The sequence below is a fragment of the Panthera uncia genome, chromosome B4, assembly GCF_023721935.1.
Source record: "Panthera uncia isolate 11264 chromosome B4, Puncia_PCG_1.0, whole genome shotgun sequence".
NCBI classification, from domain to species: Eukaryota; Metazoa; Chordata; class Mammalia; order Carnivora; family Felidae; genus Panthera; species Panthera uncia.
Window position 1 is genome coordinate 135468276 of NC_064809.1, and position 25107 is coordinate 135493382.

The following is a 25107-nucleotide window of genomic DNA, read 5'->3' on the forward strand; positions in this document are numbered from 1 at the left end:
GAAGCCTTCCTTCCCTCCCCTCTTTCTGAGAAGTTGATGAGCTCGTGTGACAACCCAACGCATACCCATAAAGCCCTGGGGCCTCCCTTTGTTTGTACGTCCCCGGACGCTCATTAAGTGCTAGCCACAGTCACGGAGCTGGTGCGGGAGCCTCGTGAGCCTGAGTCTAGTGGGTCATCGGATGCATAGCCTCCGGCGGGTGGGCCTGGAGGTGGGACGGGGCGGGCAGGGGACCTGGCGGAGCTCGTAGGGGGCGGACGGTACACCAGCCCAGCACTGCCAGAACCGGCCAGGCGCGGGCGGGGCCGAAGGTCTGCGACAGGGTTAGGTTGGGCCGGATGGTTCCGCGTGGTTCCCGAGGGCCCTGTTGCTGAGACCTTACCTGGTCGTAGGCTTTAGGAAGTTCCGCTCCCACTTGCCGGCACTGCCGCGGCCGACGGCTGAGCACAGGGAGGCAGGACTCCGGTCTGAGCCACGTGGCAGGCTCGTGGCCCCGGCGTGGCTGTAGGCCGGGGAGCTGTAGGAGAGCTCTGGTTGGGACCCGGCCCACCCTGGGGGCGCGGCGGCCTCGTGTGGCACAGCCTGTGTTGCGCAGGTGGCTTCCCGCAGCCACACCCTGCTTCCTGAGCACCTGCGCTCCGGAGCCCTCCGGTGCCCAGGCGCCCCGCGTTCCTGGCCTTGGACTCCTGCCTCACCTTCAGACGGCTCCCTGCTCTCCGGACATGGCCGTGTTGGCCAGGTGAGCAGTGCCTTCAGGTTGCTGGGCAGGGAAGAGAACAGCGTAACAGGGAGATACGCAGAGTTTTAATTGTTTGAGGAGAAAACCCCAACTTTCTAATGTCAGCTGATTACGTTCATCTTTCTCTTTGCTTCAGACTTAAGGACGTCTGTGCTCAGGCACACAGTCGTGTCTGACGTTACTCTCTGTCTTCTGCTTGTATTCTGAGTAAGCCTTTTGTTCCATTGAGAAGATTAAGGGCAGTATTTGGTTGAAAAAATTTTAATGAAGCACCTAACAGAGCTATTATTCATTTTTGAAACAAGTTGCTGTGGTTACCATAGTAATATTAAACCTTTTATTAAATATTTTTCTTTTGAGTCTGTAGTCAGTTTTTGTTAAATGCTGATGGGGGAGCTACAGATCCACGGACCTGGCATCTGGAAAGAATTTTCTAGCTCCGTTGAGTTAAATCATTCAAGGAATTTATGTTATAGGAACATAAAGCTTATAAATCTAGTTTATCATATCTATCATTTAATTGTTCATGCAAGCCAGCTCTTCATGTAGCGATTTACAGTAATCTCAGTGAAATAACAGTTTTGTGTCACAAAATGAATAATGCACGCAAAGAGATTGTTGAGCTCCTTAAAATCATTATGCTCAAAATATTGGGCTCTTTTATTTGAAAGTGATAGAATGATGATCATGGACCGGTTGCAGGCTGGGGGCTTCTGAGTCTGTCGTTCTTGTGCATGTGGGTCGCCAGCTCGCAGGACGGGAAATCGGGGACGAGCCGTGTCGGGGAGGACCGTGCACCTCACTGCCGTTCCCCCGAGAGCGGGCTGTACGTGACCGAGGGTGCCGGGAGGGTCGGGGTGCTGGCCTAGAGAGCGCAGCTGTGTTTAAAACAGGAGGTGCTTCTCGGGCACCCTTCTGCCGTTGGGTTTCGGTGCAAGGCGTGAGCCACGGAGCGCGAGCGTGGAAATCTGGACGGCAGACTGGGCCCCGCGTGTGTGTCTCAGCAGCACGCGCACGTACCGCGTTTCGTTGTTTTGTTGTTGTTTGTTCCGCGACGAGGTGACGAGCACCAGGTGCCGTGGTCTTCCGGCTGCAGGGACTGGCGAGCGAGGGGAGGGCTGTCGTCGGTAGCCTTTCTCCCTCGCGCGCGTTTCCCACTGGGCGTGGCGACGTGGCCTCCTTGCCTGGGTCCGAGACCTCTGAGCAGATAAACGCTGCGAGGAGTGTGGGGGTCTCAGGAGGCGGCCCTGGGGCCTGCGGTGGGGGCCGCATGTGAAGGGAGAGGCTCTCTCCTCGGGGAACCCGAGTGTGATCGGTCACTGTCAGCAGGGCTGGGCCACCTTTACCTTCTCTCACTCTTTAAAACAGTCATCTTACGGAAAATTTCAGACCCACGCAGAGGTCGAGACAGCAGCACGCTGAAGCCGGTATGCCTGTCCCCCACTTTCCCGGGACGCTGCCACGATGGCCTTATCTGGCCCCTTTGCCTTCTCTTCTTCCTTCGCTGGAGTGTTTTCAGTGTGGGTTCCAGACATCATGTCATTTCACGTGTCTGTGCTTAGGTGTGTATTCGCCCCTCCCCACCCCCCCCAAATATGCTCTTTTAAGACCATAGCGTGGCGGAGCGGGCCCGGTGGGCAGGCGCATCCTCCGCGAGTCCCGTGTGGGTTCCAGGGTCCAAGGTGGGCGGTGGGGGTCCCGGCCTGCCTTGGGAGGCCCTGAGCCGCGTGGTCTCGGGTAATTGGGGTTGGGCACGAGGCTTCACAGTTTGGAAAACCGCTTCTGTTGGTGAGTCCTTCCTCGTGTTTGAGACCCTGGCTCGGGTGGGCCTGACCGAGAGGCATTGTTACGGCTTGTGGCTCTGCTTTTGAGGTTTGTATTATCATATTTGAGGAACGTGGTAAGAGATACTGCCTCGTGGGAGTGGGGCGGGGGGGGGCTGGCAGGCACAGTCACCGGACGGAGGCCGTCCCGTGTGGTTCTGAACGTCAGAGGAACGTCGGTCTGCAGTGTCTGCCATTGACGTGGCTTTTTATTACCGCTTTTGTTAGTTTAGGGAGAGTGGGAGAGAGGGAGAGGGAGAGAGAATCTGAAGCAGGCTCCACACTCAGCACGGAGCCCGACATGGGGCTCGATCCCACCACCCTGGGATCACGACCTGAGCGGAAATCAAGAGTCAGAAGCTCCGCTGACCGAGCCGCCCGGGCGCCCCTGCGAGCGACGTGTCTAATAGGTTCCGAGGTGTCAGGATGGGTTTGGTCTCCGGTGTTTGTCGTTTTCCCCATTTCTGTTTTTCAAAGATACCTTCAGACATCGGGGTTTATCATGAGCGGTGGCCTTATGCTGCTGCGTCTTTTCTCCTCACCGTCTCTCCCCTCCCTCCCCCACGCTTACGTGACCCTGGGGAAACTGCTGGGGTCTCCTCTCCATCTTCCCTCCTGCCTGCCGGCTGCGCTGATGGAGTCTGAGGTTTCTGTTTGCCCAGGTAGGCCCTTTGAGTCCTTTGTCACAAGACGTACCGGACAGTCCTGTACCGGAGGCGGCCGGGCTTGGTGTGGCGCCCTGTGTTTGCAGAGGGGACGTGGGGTTTGAAATGCAGTAGGTTTAGTTCCAAATGGACGTTTGTAGGGGCACCTGGGTGGCTCAGGCAGTGAGCGTCCGACTCTTGGTTTCCGCTCAGGTCGTGGTCTCGTGGTTCGTGGGATCCAGCCCTGTGTTGTGCTCTGTGCTGAGTGTGGAGCCTGCTTCACATTCTCTCTGTCTCTCTGTCTCTCTCCCTCTCTCTCTCTCTCTCTCTCTCTCTTTCCCTCTCTCTCTCCCTCTCTCTCCCTCCCTCCCTTCCTTCCTTTCCCCTGCATATGTACATGCTCTCTCTCTCTCTCAAAACAAAAACAAATGGATGTTTACATATAAAACATGAGAAACTATGTAAAAGGATCTTCTGATGGCACCTGGTGAAGCAGAAACTAGCAGAGCATCCAGGGGGCTCTCCAGGGAGCACCCATGGGGGGCCCGGAACACTCTCCCTGCGGAGCACGTTCTTTTTGGGTCTGGATCCCATCGTAGGGTGGCCGAGGTGGGGAACTAGCTGGGACTGTGGATTTGGTCTAAGTTACTTGGAAAAGGAGCTCTGCTGACCGAGTCGCTCTGAGGCATTTTCCTTTGTCTTCAGCTCTGTGGTTCTCACCCTGGCCGCCTCCCAACCCGCTGTGGGGGAGGGGCTCAGAAGAGTTTTCCGGGGGAACTGAGGTCCGCCTCCTCCCCTGAGCATAAATCCCCTGGTAGCAGCCTTCCACCACCCAGAGAGCAGGGAAGGCGGGCTTGCGACCGGAGGGCAGTGAGCAGAGAGCCAGCTGGAGTGGACTCTGGGCCCACAGAGTGGTGGAGACCGCCTGCCACGAGTTCAAGGCTGGGTGCGTGTGCCGGCCGGTCCTCGCTGCACAGTGGGCTGTGGGTCCCCGGGGCAGTGGGGGGTGGACCACTGGTTTGCAGCCTGTGCATTAGCTGTTCAGACCCAGCTACAGGCCCTGGCACAGGTATTTCTGGCCTCTTCCTCGGTTGGCATGGCTGCAGATGTAGGATGAGGTTTATGCTGTTACTGTATATTACCTTTTTATCGCAGACTGTTTCTATTGCAAATAGTCGTAAATATTGTTACAGTCTTGTCTGCACGATGACGCGTTCCCCCAAGTACACACACGCTTGGGTTGCGGGGCTGAGTGGTTTGTATTTTCCCTGGATGTTTTCCTCCGAGTGTGTTTCAGCCTCCTGCGCTCACGGCTCCCTTTCCAGACTGGCACATCTCCGCGGCATCAACGTGGCGTCGTTGTGTAGGACCCCGGTGGGGACCCTTCCCACTGAATGCCCTCTGCCGCCCCAGCTGGCCGGATTGCTTACCCTCGTGTGCACGGTGGGGGGCGACCTCTCATCAGGCGCTCATGGGGGTCACACACCGGAGTTCATGCATCATTCTAGGCGGGGGGCGGTGGCGTGCCTTGTTCTTGCGGCGGTGGAGCGTTCTTTCTTCCGGGACACAGGCCCTGTCTGCCGGTCCTCCCCATGGGTCTGGCTCCGGCTGCCCGAGTGGAGGCCTGTGTCCATGTGGCACGTGCTCCCAGATTGTGGGTGGCCCCGTGCTACTCTGCTGCCCCCGGGCTGTGACAGCAAGGCCTTCTGCTAACCCGGCTTCCCACTGGCCCAGACCCAGTTCTGTGAGTTTCCTGAACTGACCTGTGGGGGCGAGTGGGCCCGTCTCCTCCCTCCATGTGGCCTGTGGCCTTGGACGCCTTGCCTCTTGGGACAGCTGCCGTGTGTTGTTGGCCTCTCTGAGCCTGCCATCGTCTCTGTCAGAGATCAGTTCCCAGGTCATCATGCTGGCCGGGGCGGCCAGTCCAGATTCAGCCGCCGCGGGCAGCGGTGACAGCCAGAGCTGGGGCTGTTTGTTGTCCCTGCCTCTGCCCCGCAGAGGCATCTCTGTGGACACGATTCCCATTCGACCTCTCCTTGTGCGTTTCTTTGAGGCTCAGCAGAAAGTTATGAGGCTCTTCTGGATTGTTCTGTCTGAAGTTGGGACCCTTTCTTCGGCTGTCTGGAGCTCGGTGGTGCAAGGTCCTTCTTTTCTCAGGTGGGGGTGAGTCTGCTGCTGGCTGAGGGGCTGAGCAGGGACTCCTTCCCGGCCTTGGCTCCGCTGGGCGTCCACATTTGCCCTGATCCACACACCTTGCTTCTTTCTTGATGCCCTTGGACATGAGCGTTCAGCAGGTTCCTAACTTCAGACTCCTGCCCAGTCTCACGTTTCTTTCTCTTCTGCCTGCTCCCCTGTTTGCACCTGTGCTTGAGCTCACTCCTTCTTGGCGCCTGGAAGCCTGGCTCTCTGTTTCCCCAGCTGCAGCGTGAGCTCCGTGGGGGCCGTGGTCATTTCTGTGTCCTGGCCCAGAACTCCACATGACCGGTGAGGGCCACAGCTCTGCCGGCTCGGGCCCCATTCTGTTACAGATGTAACGAGCCTGCTTCCCGGCCCCGGAGGCCCCGGAGGCCCCGGACTCCTGCTGTCCTTGTTTGTCCAGGCGCCTGTGGGCAGCACCTTGGAGGGCCTTGAAGACCAAGAGCTTAGCAGGCAGACATCTGCGGAAAGCTAGAGCCGAGGGAAGGAGGGCTTGCCCCTCGGTGGGCGTCCTTTTGGATTTCCGGACCCCCCCGCCCCGGACCCTCCCCCCAGGCCCCCCCCTTCCTACCTTCCTCCTTGCCTTTGTTTCTCTTGGTCCTTCACACCCCACCTGCGCCCTGGTCACGTTCCAGCCGGCTGATGGTGGGCGGGGTGGGAAAGGTGTGCTGTAGGCCGAATGTTGTGTCCCCCCAAATTCATATGTTGAAAACTTAATTCCCAGGGTGATGGTGTTAGGAGGGAGTACGCCGAGAGATGGTTAGGTCATGCGGCTGGGGGGCTGAGAGCTGGTTAGGCCATGAGTGGGGACCCCTCATGAATGGAGTCAGTACACTTATGAAAAAGGCCCATGAAACCTCTCTTGGCCCTTCTGCCATCCCTGAACTGGGGAGAATGTCCTGATATTGGATGTCTAGACTCCAGAACAGGGCAAGTACGTGCCGTTTATACAGGACTGTGGTTTATCAGCCCCCGGTCTGTGGTGTCCTGATGGGGTCTCCTGAGCACGCCAGACGTGGCAAATCCAGGATCTGAAGCCCCTCCTGCCAGAAAGGTGCCCATCACCTCACCCTGGAAGTGTGGGCGGAGGGGGTTCTGAACGTTTGCACGATGTCAGTTCAGTTCCACCGGGGGTCTTCGTGCCCTGCACCTGTGTGATTGCACCTGCGCGGCCGGCTCTGATCTCTGCCAGGACTTTCCCTCTGGCTGGGAAGATGTCATCTGGGGGTTTTGGGGTTTCACTTTGCAGCTGCTTCCCGTTGTGGTTTGAGACACAGAAGCGTTCTGGAAGTGCTCTTCTCCTGCAGCGTGGATGTGACTCCCCACTTTGCCGAATCTCCTCTTCTGGCGGTCCCCAAAGGTGTGGCCTTTGCCCAATGGTGCCGGAGAGCTGTGTGGGGGCTGTTAGGTTGGTTCAGTTTCCCGTTCTGTAGGTGGAGGCGAGGAGCCCGCGGAGTCCGTGTTTCTGCAGATGTGGACTGAGCGCGACCGTGGCCTGCGCTCTTGCTCTCCGGGCTCCGAGCTGCGGCGCTGGATGGCGTGGTCTGCTCAGAGCGGCCGGGTGCCGCGCTGGGGACAGGGCAGCTCCAGAAAGCCAGCGCTGTTCTTTTGCCCGAGCGACGGCTTTCGCAGCCTTCGTTTTGACCTGAAGCATTTTGCCCCAGGGAGCGCTTCTTGAAAAGTGTTCCTCCCTGGATTTCTGTGACCCCCGCCATCCCTGAGGGCTCCCCTGTGACTCCATTCTGCTTGTCCCTCTAGCTCCGCGCGTTGGCCAGAGTGCGCTTGTCAGCCCGTGTCCCGTGATAGCCTCTCCCTTGACCCGGGGTCCCGCACGCTCGTGAGCTGTAGTCCGCGTCTGCCGTCCTCTGGGGATGCCCCCTGCGGTACCCTTGTGCTTCCTCCGTCTGCAAGGCGTCGAGTGCCGTGCCGTGGAAAGATCGTGCACTTGGGTTTAGAGTCTGGCAGCTGGGCCTCGTCCTTTCATTTGTAAAACGGGGCCGAGAAGAAGCTATCCGGGCGCAGCCCTGCTCCGTGGCGCCCGCAGCTGTCACCGAATACCGCTTCTGATGTGCTCTCTTTGTCTCCTCCTCTTGTAAACCAGCTGGCCTTCCCACTTCCGGTTCGACTCAGAGCTGTCCCTACCGTCTTTTACCCGGGCGAAATTTGGGGTCCTTGTCACACCGTCGTCTCTCTGTGTCTCCGTATCTACTGACGCATTCTCATTCGTGCAGGAGATTCCTGCGTTCTTCCTTTCCATCTTTCCTCTTGTCTTTGACGGGCCTGCTCTGGTTCAGACCTTCATTATTATCTCTGCCTCCTTGTCTCCCTCTTTCTCTGCGACACGTTCCGTGTACTGGCAGGAGGCGAATCGAATTGAAACATGGCTCCCTGCTGCTTCCAGGACAGAGGTCAGACTCCTGGTATTTAACGCCCTTCGTAATCAGACTTCTAATTGCTTGTTCATCCTTTTGCTCCATCCAGACGGAGGAACATACTGATCCCGGACCGCCGATTATTAATCTCTGCCTCAGACTCACGAACGGTAACTCTTAAAACGTATGCCGAAGTACCAGATTGTCTGACGGTGTCCCACAGACAGCAGTACAAAGCGGCTAGTCCAGAAGTGCAGTGACAACAGCTAACGACAGATCACCTTTTCCTCCTGGAACGTGTCTTTCCTCCCATTTTCTTTGATCTCGGTACCCCAGGAAGCCTGTGCTGCCCAGAGTACCAGAGGCAGCACCTGAACACAGGTTGATCACAGCCCAGAGATATCGGAGGTGCAGGTTCACCCCTGTTGTCCTGGCAGAATTACTCATGTTCGATTGTTATTAATTATGCCCTCAAGTGTCTACCTTAAACCGTGTATCACATGGTCGCCCTGCCTCTGCATAATCATAACGAAGAGTACTTCTGTCCTCTCGACCCCCGTGTTTGCACCTGCGTCGGAATGCGTGTGTGGTGATGTGCCCATCGCAGCGGCTCCTCAGACTTTCCCAGAGCCCTTATTCCCCGCCCGTCTCCCTTGGCAGGTGTAGGCTTTCGTACCGTTAGTTGCCTTTCTAGCTCCTGGTCTGTGCGGGTGTAATGGAAGGACTTAGGAATACAGGGGTATGTAAGCTAGAACCCCTGTCCCTGGGGAGCCCGTGGTCAGGGTGCCGACAGACTCGGACCCAGATAGAGCTCGTGCTGGCATGAACGGAAGTGAGTGCCCAGAGGAGGAAGGGGTGAGCGCTTTGGTGCGGTGGAACGGCACGTGGGCAGGCTGGGAGCCAGGGCACGATCCCGGGACTCGGTTTCACGGATCAGCACCAGGCATAGCCCCACGTTCTAGGCGAGAGCACCTGGTGGTACCAGGCGAGGGCCCCGGCACGATGACGCAAGCCTAACTGTGCCACGCGGGCTGGCAGGGGTTCCCTGTCACTTTGCGACTGTCCCTGGGTCTTTCACTGCCATCGGAGCCTTCCTTCTGGGCACTAACACGTGAAATTATATGCAGGGGACGATGGGATTATGTTGCTTTGCCTTTGTAATTACATTGCATACTTATCTAAAATTAATTGAGCTTATCACTGACAAGACTGTCTTCAGCCTTTCTGTGGGCTGCATCCAGCTTCCTGTCTGGTGGATTCCTCAGTCCTGTGCGACGTTTGGGGGTGTGCTCCTGGCCTTTGGGGTGGGGGGACTTCCTTGGCAGAGCTGGGAGGGCACCCACCGCTCTTTCCTGCCTTTCCTTGAGGGTGTTTGGTCCAGGGGCTCCTCCAGAGCCAGTGAGCAGGTGCAGGTGGGACGGCGGCCTGGAAGGGGTCATGAAAACCTCAGGGTCCTGACCAGACGCATCTATCCACGTGGTGAGCAGCTGTCCCGGGGGCCTCTGTGCGGCGGCCCCGTTGACATGAAAGCCTCGTGGCGTCTGAACGACTGTACTTGGTGACCCCGGTTTTGTTATTGACCTTTTGCCTTAAGAAATGGAATAATCCGCTGCCGGGTGGTATTACTGGCAAACACTGCTGACCGAGAAGGGGGTGGAACTGAATCTCATCACGTGTGTGTGTGTGTGTGTGTGTGTGTGTGTGTACATTTCAATGCAGGAATTAATAGGAGGCTGAGGGTCTGTCTCCAGTGGGTCTGCTGGAAAGCAGAGATGCAAACGTCCAGCTTCTAATTTGCTTTGAAAGGATTTAGATTTTTAACATCAAATAGCAGTAGCCTTTCCTTTAATGAAATGCCACGCGACCCTGGCTGTGGGATCAATGGTATTGAGGGGAGAATGGGCCTTGGGAGGCCTTGTGAAGTGACAGCAGGTGACTGGGCTCTCTTTCAAGGGCGGGGGCGGGGGCTGGCTCTGGCCACAGGACACTCTCCTTAGTGGCACTTTGCTTCTCCTTGCTGTACATCTTGAAATGCCACTTTTTCCGTAAACATTTTTAATTTCCTGTGGGTAACCAATGGATATAACTCTGAGTCCGTTCTCTGCTTTTGGACATTTATGTCATACATTTTTTTTAAATTTAGAAACAATGGTGCAGTGACCATCTTTATGTGTAAGTATTTATTTGCATTTTGGGTTATTTCTTTGGGACAGGTTCCCAGAAACGGCGTTTTGGCAGAGAGGGTGTGGGCAGTTTCAGCGAGGCCAGGATGTGAGCCGACGGCCTCTCTCCCGTGACACCTAGTCACAGAGTTGCCTTCGACCCTACCTGCTCTGCGAAGGCTACAGCATTTCGCGGGTTCTACGGATGCCTGGGGCCCTCAAACAGAGGCCTCCGTGGGCAGCACTAGGCCATGGCATCCTGCGTTAGGTCAGTCTACAGGCGCTCGCCAGTGAGGAACAAGAGCAGAGTAACACAGCCACTTGGGAGGGCCTTTGCCAGGTTTTCAGTTGGTGGAATGAGGTGGGGGGTTTCTGGGAGGGGCTCTCGTCGCTTTTCCACCATCCTGCTCTCTGCGGAGTGTGGGGGGCCTTCCAAATTCAGGTCTTTCCTTCCCCAGTTCTGCTCAAAAATCTACACGCCAGAATCCATGATTATTCTCCCGCAACAGAGCCTCCTTTGTCCGTCTTCTTTAGAAGGCAGTTGGGGTTCTAAATAGCGTTTAAAGAATTCCTTATCAAAGGCTCTTTGAAAACATTTTTATGGAGATATAATCACCTGCCATACAATTCAGCACTGAAGTGTATGACTCCGTAGTTTTTGGTTTGTTTGTAGAGCTGGGTAGCTGTCACGACAGTACACGGCAGAACTCAAGAGAGAAGCCCCGTACGCATCAGCAGTTGTCCTCCTCCCTCAGCCCCAGGCAGCGCTGGTCCGCTTTCTCTCTACGGACTTGCCTGTTTGGACATTTCATAGACAGGCGGTCCCCAACTCAGCATGGTTGGACTTTACGATGGTGCCAAAGCGATGCGCATCCAGTGGAAGTTGTACTTGGAATTTTGAGTTTGATCTTTTCCTGGGCCAGCGGTCCGCGGTTCGCTCCTCTCGTGATGCTGGGCAGCGGCCACGGCTCCCGTCAGCCTCTCGATCGCGAGGGTCAGCGGTGGTCCGCCGACGACCGTTCTGTCCCTCACTTTCTGCACGGTGTTCGAGCAGTTACACGAGGCGGTCAGCGCCCTGCTGTGGACTGGGCTTTGCGTCGGCCGGTTCTATCTCACCGTAGGCTGATGTGAGCGGCCGAGCACGTTAAGGTGGGCCGGGCTAAGCGGTGGTGCTCGGCAGGTTACGTGTGTTAAGTGCATTTTCAACTTGTGATATTTTCAAGAGACAGTTGGCTCACGGGGGTGTAGCCCCTTCATGGGTTGAGGAAGATCTGTAAGTGGAATCATGTGACCTGTGGCCTTCTGAGAATGACTTCTTTTATTTAGCGTAATGTTCTCAAGGTGCTTCCTTGCTATAGCGCATGTCCTGCAAGGTTCTTTTGGTAGAGTAGTACCCCCTTGCATGGACAGGCCACGCTTTCTTCGTCCGTTCATCACTGGATGGCGCTTGGGAGGGTTTGCACATTTTGGCTGTTATAGTACTGCTCCCGTGAGTGTTCGTGGTCACGTTTCTGTGTGGTTGTGGCTGTGTCCTCCTTTGTCTTGGGGATGCAGCCAGAGCGGGGCTGCCGGCTCCTGTGGTGACTCAGTGGCTGATATTGGAGGAGCTCTCGTTTTCCCAAGTTGCTCGCTGTGGCCGTCTGAGTGGGGGTGGCTGGCGTCTTAACTGTGGTTGTCATTTCCCTGATGACTAATGATTTTGAGCACTTTTTCTTTTCTTTTTTATTTATTTTGAGAGAGAGAGAGAGAGAGCATGCATAGCAGGGGAAAGGCAGAGAGAGAGAGAGAGAGAGAGAGAGAGAGAGAATCCCAAGCAGGCTCTGTGCTGTTGATCTCATGACCCTGGGACCATGATCTGAGCCGAAATCAAGTGTCTGGTACTTAACTGAGCCACCCAGGTGCCCCTGAGCACCTTTTCATATGCCTTTTCGCTGTGTGTATGTCTTCTTTGAAGAAATATCTGTTAAGTATTTTGATCCATTTTCACTTGGGTCATATGTGTTTTTATTGACATCCAAGACTCTTGGCACTGAATCTCCACTCGTCGGCTGCCTTGAGGATCAGGCTGGGGGGCTGGCGGGGGGGCTGGCTGGCTCCGGGCCAGTCAGGCTGTTTCTGCGGCAGCCACCCCCGCCCCACCCAGCTGGGCAGCAGGCCCTGTGCGTCCCTGGTGTAGCCACACAGGGCCCGAGTCCCGGGTTACATGTTTGCGGTGAAGTGGTCACGGGTGAGCATATTATTGTTGTAGGCAGGCCTCGAGGCATTCCAGCTGCTTCCCCTGCTGATTTGCTGGAGGAGAACTCTCCTGCAGGAGAACAGTTGAGGGTGAGGACGTGCTGAGCTGCCGAGTGGGTCTGCCCTGCAGGGCTGGGCAGGTGGCCTTGAACTTTGCAGATGGGAGGGCCAAGGAGGAGCAGGACAGGTACTGCCCCACCCCATGAGGGGAGAGTTCCTTTCCTGGTCTCCCTGAGAAAGTGACTTCTGCTTTGTAGGACTTGTTTTTCCCACTGTGAATACATTGGGTCCCTTCACTGATGTGAATTATAAAAACAAGGGGAAAGAATTCTATTGTCATCCACTCCTCATGGCGGTACTAAAACCAGCAAAACCAAGCAAAGGACCAGAGGCAGATGAGATTACCAGAATCCTTTCTGATGTAAACACACAATCCTGTACCGCATTCCTTTCCAGTTCTGATGTGGCCCGTGTCTTCTAGCGAATAGAATTCTTCCTGGAAATTTGCTCCAAAATCCCGTGGGGAGGAGTCCCATTTCGCCTGGCAAACGTGCTGGAGCACCTGTGAATTAGGCCGTGAAGAGGAGACGCACTCTATTTCGTACGTTGGACGAGTGCTCTGTGTGGCGGTGGGGGGTGGGGGGCGTGAGAGGAAGGTGGTTCCTTGGGGGAGGTGTGGCCAGTCCAGGCCCTGCCTCCTTGGAAGAGCAAGTAATAAGCTTCATTTTTAGAAATGTGTTGTTATCTTATTTAAATTGACTTAACTGTTAATCATGGTGCAGCGTCTAGAATAAAAAGGCATCTCTGTTTTAGTGTTTCAGTCCTTTTTAAGCATTTCTGTTTCGGGGGTTGTGAAACGGAGCGGCACAGCCAGAGTCTAGAACACAGCTGACCCGCGGTGTATTTTCTTGCCAGTGGCTTGCAGGCTTTTCTGTCTGTGAGCAGAGGAGATGGTGGGGGTCCCCTCTCCCTGTCTTTTTCAGGGCTTTCAGGATTGCGGCCACACTTTACCTCTTGATGAAAGAAAGTACCAGGAGGGCACTTTCTAATACCGTGCCAATTGTGCAGATTTTCACAGCTGAGCTGTATTTATTGCCTTTCTACTCTGGAAGAAGAGGGGTTGGCGTCTAATCCCCCTTTTCCCCTCAGGGTAGTTAATGTCACAGTTTCTGGGAAATTGGGATTCATTGTGCCGTTCTGACCGTGACTCGGGTTCCCGACTGAGCCATGAGGACCCGTGGTGTGTAGCTTTCTGTTTTATCCGCAAGTTGTTAATCTGGGGGGTGAGAAGGGGCGTCCTAACCGCCTCCTGTGCCTGGGGAGCAACCTCCTGCTTTTTGCTGCCACCCAGCCCTTTCTGGGGGTTCCAGATCGTGATTGGCTGCCCCCTTATTCCGCCTGTCCTCCCCTTTGCAGGCGGTGGATTCAGCCTTCCCTGCTCTGGTAAGCTCCCACCCTGGCCTCCTTTCCATCTTTCAGATTCTTGACGCCATTTCTGGCTTGCTCTGTCTCGTCTTTGTTGTAACCTTATTCCTTTACTGTAGTGTTGGTGAGGTCTAGGGTGGTGGCAGTTAAAATCTACCAGGTTTCAACTTGGCTTCAAGGTGCCTCTCAAGCAGCAGCTCCCCGGGAGTCTTTCCTGATGTCTCCCTTCTTCCAAGAAGAGGCTACCTGTACCTTGGCGTCCCACGTCACCTGCACACCTGGATGGGGTAGCACCGTTTAACGCTTGCATTGCCGATTTCTTCCTCTTCCTCTACTTGCCAGTGAGCCCCCGGAGGGTAGGAACTGGGTCTGATTGTACTCTCTGAGGCTAGCTCAGCTCCCGGTTGGTGGTAAGTGGCGATCGATGTTCCCTGGGTAAATAAGTGTGTATAATAGACTCTGAGTAGGGGCAGTGTCTAAGTGGCGTTGGCCCCGGAGGCATCTTACACAAAGTGGGTGCTCGATAATTGTTGATCAAGTGGGCTGATTTACGAGACTTTCCTGGACTGTGGCTTCTGGGAACAAGACATGTGCTTGTTTTACAGACCCTTTTGCTGGTGACTGCTCAGCTTTTAGATTAGATTCACATTTAAGCTTAAGTGATTGTAATGTACATGCATTTCTTATTCTTTTTTGAGATGTTTATTTATTTTGAGAGAGGGAGAGAGAGGGAGAGAGAGGGAGAGAGAGGGAGAGAGAGAGAAAATCCCAAGCAGGTTCTGCACTGTCGGTGCAGAGCCCAACATGGGGCTTGATCTCATGAACCTTGAGATCATGACCTGAGCCAAAATCAAGAGTCGGACGCTTAACCGACTGAGCCACCTAGGCGCCCCAATATCTTATTTTCATTCATTGTTTCTCCCAGCTTTTATTTCCATAGAAGATTTTTCCAAAATTAGAATTAAAACTAGTTAAACAGAGATGACTGTTAGAAAGAAAAATAGCTTTAAATTCTGGCTTTTCTGGAAAAGGTGCTTATAATTACGAGTTCTTTGCATATACAGTTTTGTGACAGATTTCTGGTTCAGTCTCAAATGTGATATTTCACCTCCAGTTAGGACGAATGGCTCCCACTTGCTTCATGGTTTGGGTTCACATGCAGTGCTGAGTAATTACACCAGGAAGCATGGCAGAGTCCTCTTCTTGTACTTGTGGAGCATTGTCACCATTTCCAGATGCCCTCCCGTGTAATGTCTCTGCTCTTTGGGAGAATTCTATGACTTGGGTGAGGGTGTTACTTTTAATTTGTTCCGTGTTTACAGAGGAAGAAATGGGAGCTCAAGAGATTAGAGGGCCTCTCTGAAGCCACACTGATTCTTGTTGGCTGTGCTGGGCCTTGAACCCGGGTCTGCTGAGTCCACAGTCAGTGTTTGTTCTTATGTGTTTCTCTGCTAGCCATTTGCTTCTTTTGGTCATGGGGTGTCTTGCTGTGGCAGTTTTCTAAGTGGGAATCTTATTGAGAAGTAAAGCCTTACGGTACACATGAACATGGAATTATGATATTGGTGTTTTCATAAGAATATTACAAAATTTTAATTTTCAGAAAACAACAAATTCACTGTTGTGGAAGGAAGACATGCTCTTTATTTCTCATTCCCTTTCTGCTTATTAAAATTTTTCTTACATTTTAGTTTTCTCTGTTAGAGGATTAGTGGTTTTATAATCTGATTCTAAGAAATACAGCGATAGAAAGCTAAAAGGAGAGCCAAACACAAGATTTAAACAGGAAGACTCAGGCAGTTGAAATAAAAGGTGGAAACAGTATTTGCCATGCAAGTAGTAATCATAAGAAAAGTAACTTACTTATAATAATACCAGAAAAAAAAATCCAGAGAGAGAGAGACAAAGAGGGATGTTTAATAACGATAAAAGATTCAACTCATTAAGTTGATGCATCTTTCCTAAATGTATGTGCACCCAAAACTACAGCTTCATAATACATGCAGCAAAACTTGACAGAAATGAAGAGAGGAAGAGGCAAGTTCACTGTCATAGGCAGAAATTTTAGCACCCTTCCCTGAGTAATTGGTAGAATAGGTAAATTAAAACATCAGCAAAGATGTGGAAGATACATACCACTGTCAGCCAACTGGATCTCCCTGATTTAGCCACCACATGTGGATGACTGCATATACCAGCTAAAGAATGCACATCTTTCCAAGGACATATGGCACATTCACCAGATACACCATATGCTCTCCCAAAGCAAGTCATAGTAAATACTGAAGGATTGAAACAACACCAAGTTCATCTGACCAGATGCTTTAATTTAGAAGTCAGTGTAACAAAAAACTACTCAGGAAATCCTCAAATATTTGGAAATTTGTCAACGTACTTCAAATTAACTCTGGATCAAAGAAATCACAAGGAACATGAGAATCTATTTGAATGTAATGATAATCACCATGCATATGAAAATCTGTGTGTTGCTAGTAAAAGAGTGCTTGGAGGGAAGTTTGGTCTTTAAATGTTTATCTTAGAAAGGAATCAAGGTTTCAAATCAGTGATTAAAGCTTCCACTTTAAGAAGGTAGGAGAAGAGGAGGAAGTTAAACAACACCAAGTAAAAGAAGGGAAATAAAACAAGGGTGGAAATCAGTACATTGGTAAGTGGATAAACAAGGGCAAGAATCAAGAAAATCTGGTTAGTTTTTTTTTTAAAGACCAATAAAAACTTCTAGTTAGACTTGATCGATGGAAAGAAGAGAAGACACAAATTACCATTACCATGTTGTACTGAAAGAGGAAGCATCACTACAAACCCTACAGACATTAAGAAGATAATAAGGGTATATTATTTGCAACTTTATGCCAATAAATTCAAGAATTGACATGAAATGGACATAGTACTTCAAAGACATGGCCTCATAAAACTGATAGCAGAAGAAAGGGAAAACTTTAATATCCCAATGTCAATTAAAAAAATTATAATAAAAAAGCCTCACACAAGGAAAGATCAGGGTCAGATGGCTTTCCTGGTAAATTCTATCAAACATTTAAAGAGGAAATAATACCAATTCTCCAGAAGCTCTCTCAGAAAAGAGAGGAGGAGAAACCTTCTCAGCTCATTTTATTAAGGCATCATAACCCTAATACCCAAACCTTATAACAAAGGCATTGTGAGAAAAAGAAACTAGAGACCAATATCCCTGATGGCTATAGCCAAAAAGTTCTTCAAAAATACATTAGGAAGTTGACTCTTGCTTCAGTCCATGAAGGATTAGCTGCCAAAGGAATTTCTCCCCTGTTGTAAACAAATAGAAACTTAGACCAGTAAACTGAACCTGGGGAGTCAAGGAGTCAGGAAGGGGGTTCTAGGAGGCCAAGACAGACTGCATGGGACACAGTATTCCACAGAGACAGAGCCCACATATCTGCAGAGGGGTCCCATCAAGTCCTTGGTGGAGTGCTGGCCTGTTCATGGATGGGGTCCAATCCATGAGGTGGGGGAGAGAATCCTCATGAGGCAGTGAGTTGAATAGTCCCCAGAGCTCATACAGGTGCTGACTGTTGGGCGTTGCTGGCTGTCACTTGCTGCAGGAACCTGGAACTGAAAAGTCACTCTCTTTAGCAGCTGAAGCGGGGTGGGGGGGCACCCTGTGTGCTCAGGACCTGAGCACTCTGTAGGGGCCTAGTGCAGGAGAAAAACGCTCCAGAGGAGGCGCGTGCTGAAGAAAACCCAGCACCCACGCTTGCTGCAGGAGCTGCGTGCCAGGGAAGCAGCCTCTGCAGGAGACTGATGAATGAGGCATGTGAGAACTTGGGTGAAAAAAACTCCTTTCTCCTTTAGTGTCCCTCCTTCACTCTGTACTGAAAAGGATGATGTCATGCCAGCCAGCCAGCCAAGGAGAAGTATTTACAAGACCCAGTTCCATTATCACAGAGGCAGTAAATTGCTAACTGGCACATCTGGCATTTAAAAAAAAAAAAAAAAGGCATGCCACGAAACAGGGAAATAGGACCTGGAATCAGAAGAAATCTCTGTCATTAGAAACAGGTAAGATTATGAACGGTTCAGTAAAAAGATGGGGAAAAGATTTCAAGATACGCACCATAGAAAGTATAGAAATGGCCAATAAGCTCACGAAAATCTGTTTAACGCTCAACATCGTTAGTCATCACAGAATTGCTAATTAAAATGTAATGAGATGCCTTTGATGCTTACTAGAATGGCTGAAATTAAAGGCTGACAGCACTGAGTTTGACCGGGATGTAGAGCAGTTAAAGTTTGTATACATTACTGGTGGGAAGCGTAAAATGGTACAACCATTTTGAAGGACCACATGGCTTTTTTTTTTTTTTTTTTTTTTTTTTTTAACCAAGGTAAACACGTATCTGTCGTATGATCCGGCAATTCCACTCCTTCACGTTTGCCTAATAGAGATGAAAACAGAGACCCACAGAACATATGTCCACAAGAATGGTCATAGCCGTTTTTTCACAGTGGTGAAAGCTTGTGAATAAACCAGCTATCTGTGAATATGGAAGCAAATTGTGGTATATTCATAGAGTCGATTAGTATTTCTGCCATTCTCGTAAAGAATAAACCACTGGTACGTGCAACATCACGACTCTGACGTGAGCAGATGAAGCAGAGCTCGAGCAAGTACCTCCTGTGTGTACTATTTATGTGAATGTCAAGATCAGACAGAGATAATCTATGACCAGAAAGGAGCTAACTTGGAGTGGGGGCAAAGAATTATAGAAAAGGCTGCTAGAAATGTTCTGTATCTTGTTTTGGGGGGGCCACATTCATCCTTTTTTGTTGCCTGTAAATTGTATGTCCGTTAAAATATGGGACCCCACTCGCCCAAGAAAACCACGTCTAAAGGGGGTAGAGGAAAGACTTGGGCGTTCTTCTCTCCGGCACTTACCACCAGGCTATTGCAAGGCACTGCCTCAGGATGCGCAGGAAGCAGAATCGTGGCGTCTGACCTGCAGGAACTCGTCAACCACTTCTGGGAGGTGAGGTAGATGCTCAGATACGGCACTGAAGGTGGGCCGTTAGGTGCCCTGGCTCCAGTTGTTGCTGGCACCCATGGAAGAGGGAATTGGGTGTTACTGGGGTTGAGAGGAAGGCTTCGTAGGTCTGGCAGAGGTGGAGCTGGTCCTGGGAGGTTGGGTGGATTTTGAAAAGTCGGAGGTAAAGTTGGAGATGCCACGGGAACTTTGTAGCTTGGTAGGAACACAGCAGGGTACACACTGAAAGGCACATCTTCCACTGTCCTTGAGCCATTCTCTGAAGCCCTCCCCCCGTGGCTGGCTATGCTTCCAGGCTCCTGTGTCCACCTACAGAAGCACTCAGGGTGTCTGCCCTCTGCTTTCTCTTGTTCTTTTTTTTTTTTGATATATTTTTAAGGTTTATTTATTTTGAGAGAGAGAGAGAGAGAGAGAGAGAGAGAGAGCGAGCGCGCGCGAATCTGAGAGCATGAGCAGGGGAGGGGCAGAGAGAAAGGGAGAGAGAATCCTAGGCAGGCTCTGCCCTGTCAGCACAGAGCCTGACGTGGGGCTTGATCTCATAAACTGTGAGGTCATGACCTGAACTGAAACTGAGAGTTGGACGGACACGTCACCAACTGAGCCACCCAGGCTTCCCCTGTTCTTCCATCTCTACAGACTCACTCCATATCCACCCAGAAAGGCGTCCATTCTTTTCCGTGGCAGTGTCGTCGTCCAGCGTGTGCATGTAACAGTGTTTTAATCATCTCCCTGTTGAGGACAGACACTCTGATTGTTTCTAGTTTTTGTTACGACAAGGCTCCAACGAGCACCCTGTGTGTAACCCCTTGCACACGTCCCCGTGGAACAGATTTCTTCAAGTGAGGTTGCTGCTCAAATGTTATATACCTTTAAAACGTGACCAAAAGAAAGTTCTGTTCGTATGCACTCCGACCAAACTATAAGAGAGTGGCTATTCACCTACAGTCACATCAGTACGGGTATACTCATTTAATATTTTATCTAATTTGTGACAAATTTCTTGTTCTAATAATGTAGTTATTTAATCACCATTGAGATTATGTGCCTATTTTTGTGTGTGTACTAGCCACTTCTATTTCCTCTTCCATGAATTTTCCAGTTTTGTGTAGATTGATCATTCTCTTGTATGTATTCTTTATGTATGAGTGATGTTAACTTTTTTGTATGGTACCTATGTATTTTTCAAGTCTGTCTTTTTTTTCTTTTTTTTTTTTTTAACATTACGGTGTCTTTCATTGTGCAGCCATTTTAAACTTTTGTACTGTTAGTTTGTCAACCTTAATTATAGTTCTAGGATCTGTGTTTTGCTTGGAAGGCCTTTCTCCCATCTGAAAGTAGCACAATATTCCTCTATATTTTCTTGTATTTTTATCTTTCCTTCACATACATGTGCTCACACGCACACACACATGCACACACTCCATTTAGGTCTAAGGATTTTTAATGTGTATTTATTTTTGAGAGAGACAGAGCATGAGCAGGGGAGGGTCAGAGAGAGCGGGAGACACAGATTGTGAAGCAGGCTCCAGGTTCTGAGCTGTCAGCATAGAGCCTGATGTGGGGCTCGAACCCACAAGCCATGAGATCATGACCTGAGCTGAAGTTGGACACTTAACCGACTGAGCCACCCAGGCGCCCCGGTCTAAGGATTTTTAATCATTTGGAATTTTTTTTAATGTTTATTTATTTTTGAGAGAGAGAGAGAGAGAGAGAGAGCGAGCGCGTGCAAACAAGGGAGGGGCAGAGAGAGGAGGACACAGGATCCAAAGCAGGCTCTAGGCTCTGAGTTGTCAGCACAGAGCCCGATGCGGGGCTCGAACTTACAAACCATGAGATCGTGACCTGAGCTAAATCGGACGCATAACCGGCTGAGTCACCCAGGTGTCCTTGGAAATGTTTTTGTGGTAAGATACATGGTCTGATTTCCTTTTCTGAAAATAAATGCCATATTGTTTGGACACCATTGACTGATGGGCCCCTTGATCTGAAATGCTGTTGTAATCATAACTAAGTGCAGGTTTGATGTGAACCATTCATCGGTTCCATTGATCTCCCCAGTGTCTTAAGAACTGTAGCTCTCTTACACATTTTCTTGTCTGTTAATACAAGTCCGTTCGTGTTATTCTTTTTGGAAATCTTATTGGCTGCTGTTAAGCATTTGCTCTTTCAGATGAACTAGTGCCAGCGTATCAGGTTTTACAGCACACACGGAATATCCCCCTGGGATTTTGTTGGCTTGCGTTGAACTTAAAGAGTTTTTAAGTGGTGGTCGACAGCACTGTAATATTGAGGCAAGATCCAGCAGTGTGTTCGGTCCCTGCTCTTCTTCCCCTGTCCTCACCCGAGCCGCCGTCCCCCCTACACTGGGCTTCATAAGCAGCCCACCAGTGTCCCTCTGGTCTCTTCTTCACGCCGTGGCCACGGCTTTGCATTAGTTCTTTCCTGGACTGAGAATATTCCCCTTCCAGCCCCTCTTCCTTCAGTAATGTCTCCTCATCTGTGGGTCTTTCCTCAGTTGTCATCTTCAGGGAAACCTTCCTAACAAGGTAGAATTTCCCACCTGTCCTTTCACCTCCCAGCCCTTACCTCTTGTTCTGAGCCCAGTTGGAATTTCACACTTGTTCTGTCCTTGGGGTGGAGGTGGGTCCTCTGAGCGCAGGGCTTTGTGTGTTGTTCCCTGGTCCGGAGGAGGTGCTCATTAAATCCTTGTTAACGCCAGTGAGCTTGGTGTTTTCCTCCATTTCTTTAAGTAGAACCTCACAGTTTTCTTCATATGCTATTCTCCATTTCTTGTGAAGCCTTATGCCTGCAATATTGTTTATTTTGTTGCTGATGGAGAAAAGCTGTTGATTTTAGAATGTTCTTGTATCTGCCCGTCTTGCTGAACTCAACCCTCATTCCCGCCTCTCTTTGCTGGCTTTATCCTCAGGCCAGTTGGGTGACAGTTGGCTGTAGCCCCAGCCTCACATCTGACCCTAGCGGTCTTCAGAGGGAGCAAGAGAAGGTTGCCTCCAAAAGGTTTCTGAAGAGCCAGGAGGGGCTTTCTCCTCAGCTTTGCTCTGCAACAGCCAATCAGTTCCAACCTTGGGGTGCTGGGTTCAGCTTCCCTCAGGCTGACTCCCCTCATTACCAGGGCTGCGGGGTGGGGTGCTGGTGGTCACTTTGCACATCCGGGATTCCGCTAGAAAGGTGGAGGGGCAAACAGGCCCTGGGCGAGGGTCTACACTGGACGTCTACCGGAATGGTCCTGTGACTTTCCCATCAAGCCAGTTTAACACCTTTATAGGTACGAGATTTCCCGACATGGAGCCGTTTTATTCCTGGAGTTTTATTCCTGTGTGTACTGTCCTTTGAATACCTGGCTGTGTTTTGATCTGCGAAGATTTGTTTTGGACCTTTTGTCCATATTCATGAGTGAAATTTGTCTGTGTTTGCAGGAAGCCTTTCTAATAGGGGGAGTTAATAGAGTGGAAAGATTCTGGGCTGTGAAGGTCACTGAGTTCCTGGGCCCCTGTGGCCGAGTCCCCCGACCTCTCCGCTCCTTGCCTACCCAGTAGGGTCACAGCCCTGATTCACTCAGGCTGTGGCAAGGAACAAATAGCGCCTTTGAAAGCTCCTCTTACACACTGACGCTTACACACACTCAGAACTTGGCCTCACATGTCTGTTCAAGGCACCATTTTTGTGAGTTTCCTTCATGAGGAGACAGGTTCAGAGAACATTAGCAACGGAGATTTCTCTCGGCTTTCTTCATATAAACCATAATCAGAAAACCAGACTCGTGCAGGAGGAGAGGCCCTGGGAACATGACTGGTAAACATTACATTATTGGTGTTCGGATATTAGGTTCCTGCTTTTCATAATATCCTCAGGGTGCGGGGGAAGATTCGATACTTTCTGAGATTCTGCTGTAAAGTGCAAGTTATTGCTGGTACCGTCGCCCAATTATTCTGTACTTATTTTACTTAGACTTTAGTAATTGGAAAAAGATTAGATGTCAGGACTTTGTATTTTGTTGATTATATTACCAAAGTCTCTTTAATCGTTTCTTTTATTCCGAGTATTAATCACGAGCTCCTAGCTGTTAGGAGAAGAGCCTGATGGTAGATTCGTAACTTAAAGGAGAGAAATAATTACTTCAGTTTCAGTGGGACTGACTGAGTGTTGATACACCTGCAAATTGAAATGTGTTCTCTATCCATTCGGGGCACGTGGCTGAGACCTTGGGGAGACATAGAAGGTCACGTGGAATTCAGGGGCCGATCTCCCCACCCGCCCGGCCCCTGCTGTGCCCTCTCCTGCCCTCCGGAGGCTCCGGACATGTCCTTGACCAGCCCTGCCTCTCTTTGGGTATTTGTGATGGCAACAGTGACTTGTACTAGTCTACTTGGAAGACTGTGTCGTCCTTGATGTGTGCATAACATGGCTTCACCCTTGATCGGTGCTGTATGAACACAGGCTTATCCCCGTGAAATAATTTCTTCCAAAAGCAGTCTTGGAGCCAAGCGCCTTCTGTTCTCCAGCAGTAAATGGTGGGAGTGAGACAGAATGCGGGAAGGATGGGAGAGCTCAGAGGGTGGTTAAGTTGGGGACAGGTGTCGGTGGTAGGGGTACAGGGAGACGGAGGGTGGGAGGGAAGGAGGGGGCACGTGGACTCTGGACTCACTGCTCTAGGGAGGAAGGTGTGTGGTGCCTCACCTGTCCCGGCGAGACTGTGGGGACACTTGCGATGCGTTTAGCAAACATGTACTCTGTGTAACTTAAATGCAAACAGGTGACACTTAGCTCTGCGGGAATAGAGGCGACTTTGCGTCTCTTGTATATTGAGAACAATCATTATCTGAAATCTTTATCACTCAGGTTTGTTCTGATTTCCTTTATGGGGCCTCATACCCCGCCGTAACATTGATGGAATATGTTAAAGCCCCGTGGGGAGTTTGTGGACTGTTTGTAAACCCTGTTTTGTCTCTTTGTCAACAGAGGAATTGCGGAAGTTGAGCTGGTCCGGAATCCCTAAGTCGGTTCGTCCGATTACCTGGAAGCTGCTGTCGGTGAGTCTTCCTGGGGCTGCCTGTCCTGGCGGCCAGGCTCCAGGCGTGGCCCGTCGGCCGCCCAGGCACGCGCCTTGCCTTTGTGGCAGTGATCCGGGCCTTTGTCTGAGCTAAGGTGACATTTTCCATCTTTTGCTTAATTTCAAGCTTGGTTTGACAAGGCTGGCAGAAAATGAGGAGAGGTAATTATTTATGACAGCTGTATTCTTTTTCTCTGATTTTATTATTCTGAAAATCTGTAATATTTTCAAACGTGTGATATAGAAAGGATTGAGCATAGAAGACTGTTTCAGTTCTGAGGAATCCATCACAGCGAAATAGGTTTGACAAAGGTGGTGGTTTTTTTTTTTTTTTTTTTTTTTTCTTTTTCTCTTTTTAAATGTTAGTGGGGATGTTAGACGTAGTCTGCGTTTCTGTGATGGAGGCTGGGGTTCTGGTTCTAAACTGCCCATTGTGGAGACTCCTGGAGGAGGTCAGGTGGACGGGGTGGGGGTGGGGCGGCCGCCAGAAGATTCCCGGTCCTTCACTCGGGTTAATATCGGAAGTGAGCTGGGCCCTGCTGAAAGCTTGGGAGTAGTTTATAGACAGCTTTCTTCTCTTTCCCTTTTTAAATTATTTTTGGAGTTAAATCAGTGGGGAACTCTAAGTGTTTACTCTAAATTGGGTTTGACTTTTCAGTATTTAAAAGACTCTTTCTTGCTAATGAGTCTTCATAAATTTGCAGCTTAGTACCTCGTAATCCTAAATGCAGATACAGCTCTCAACAGTGAATATTTATTGATTAAATATTCTCTTGCAATTAAAATTAGACCTGCTACAATTGCTCATGTTTTTGTTTGGTGTTTGTTATTTTAAGCATTTGTATCTACTTTTCCAAACGTCCTCCAAGATAGGTTGCAAAGTTTTGAGATTGAACTGTGGGAAGTTTTGATGAAAACACGTTTAAGACCTAATGGTACAATTTTGTATTTAAGGATGTGCTGCCTCTAGGTGGAAAGCCTTCATGAATGCTTCTGTCCCCTTCCTTTCCTTCGGTTCTCAGTCTGCTCGAGTCGTGGTTAGATACCCTGTGGTCGGAATGGGAGGGAGGGTGTAGGTGGGTAGAGTCTGTAAGCGGGAATGTCAGGAAAGCCAGGGAAGGAATGTGCGGGCCTCCTCGGGCATGTGTACCGCGTAGCCGCTTAACTGATGACGGAGCCCCTTGCCTGGAGACAGAGGTGAATCAGATAGTGGCCCTGCCACTAGGAGGGGTTAGGGCTGGTCAGGGCTGCAGCACAGTCTGGGACCGTGTGCTGCGGGGTGCACGGGGCTCAGGCGGTCAGGAGCGGAGTGAGCGCCCAGGGAAGGCTTCTCGTTCCCAGTCTCTGCAGGTGCTGTGAGGTGGGAAGCTGGAGACCGGGCAGGACAGAGATGAACTTGGC

General features: G+C 50.9%; 1 protein-coding gene across 3 annotated transcripts in view; it reads left to right on the plus strand.

Moving 5' to 3' along the window:
- Positions 1-25107, plus strand: part of TBC1D22A (TBC1 domain family member 22A) — a 297147-nt gene that overhangs the window by 62406 nt on the left and 209634 nt on the right. For all 3 annotated transcript variants that reach the window (XM_049626541.1, XM_049626543.1, XM_049626542.1), the window contains one exon: positions 23616-23686. In XM_049626541.1, coding sequence (XP_049482498.1) covers positions 23616-23686 — 71 coding nt within the window. The remainder of the gene's footprint in view (positions 1-23615; positions 23687-25107) is intronic.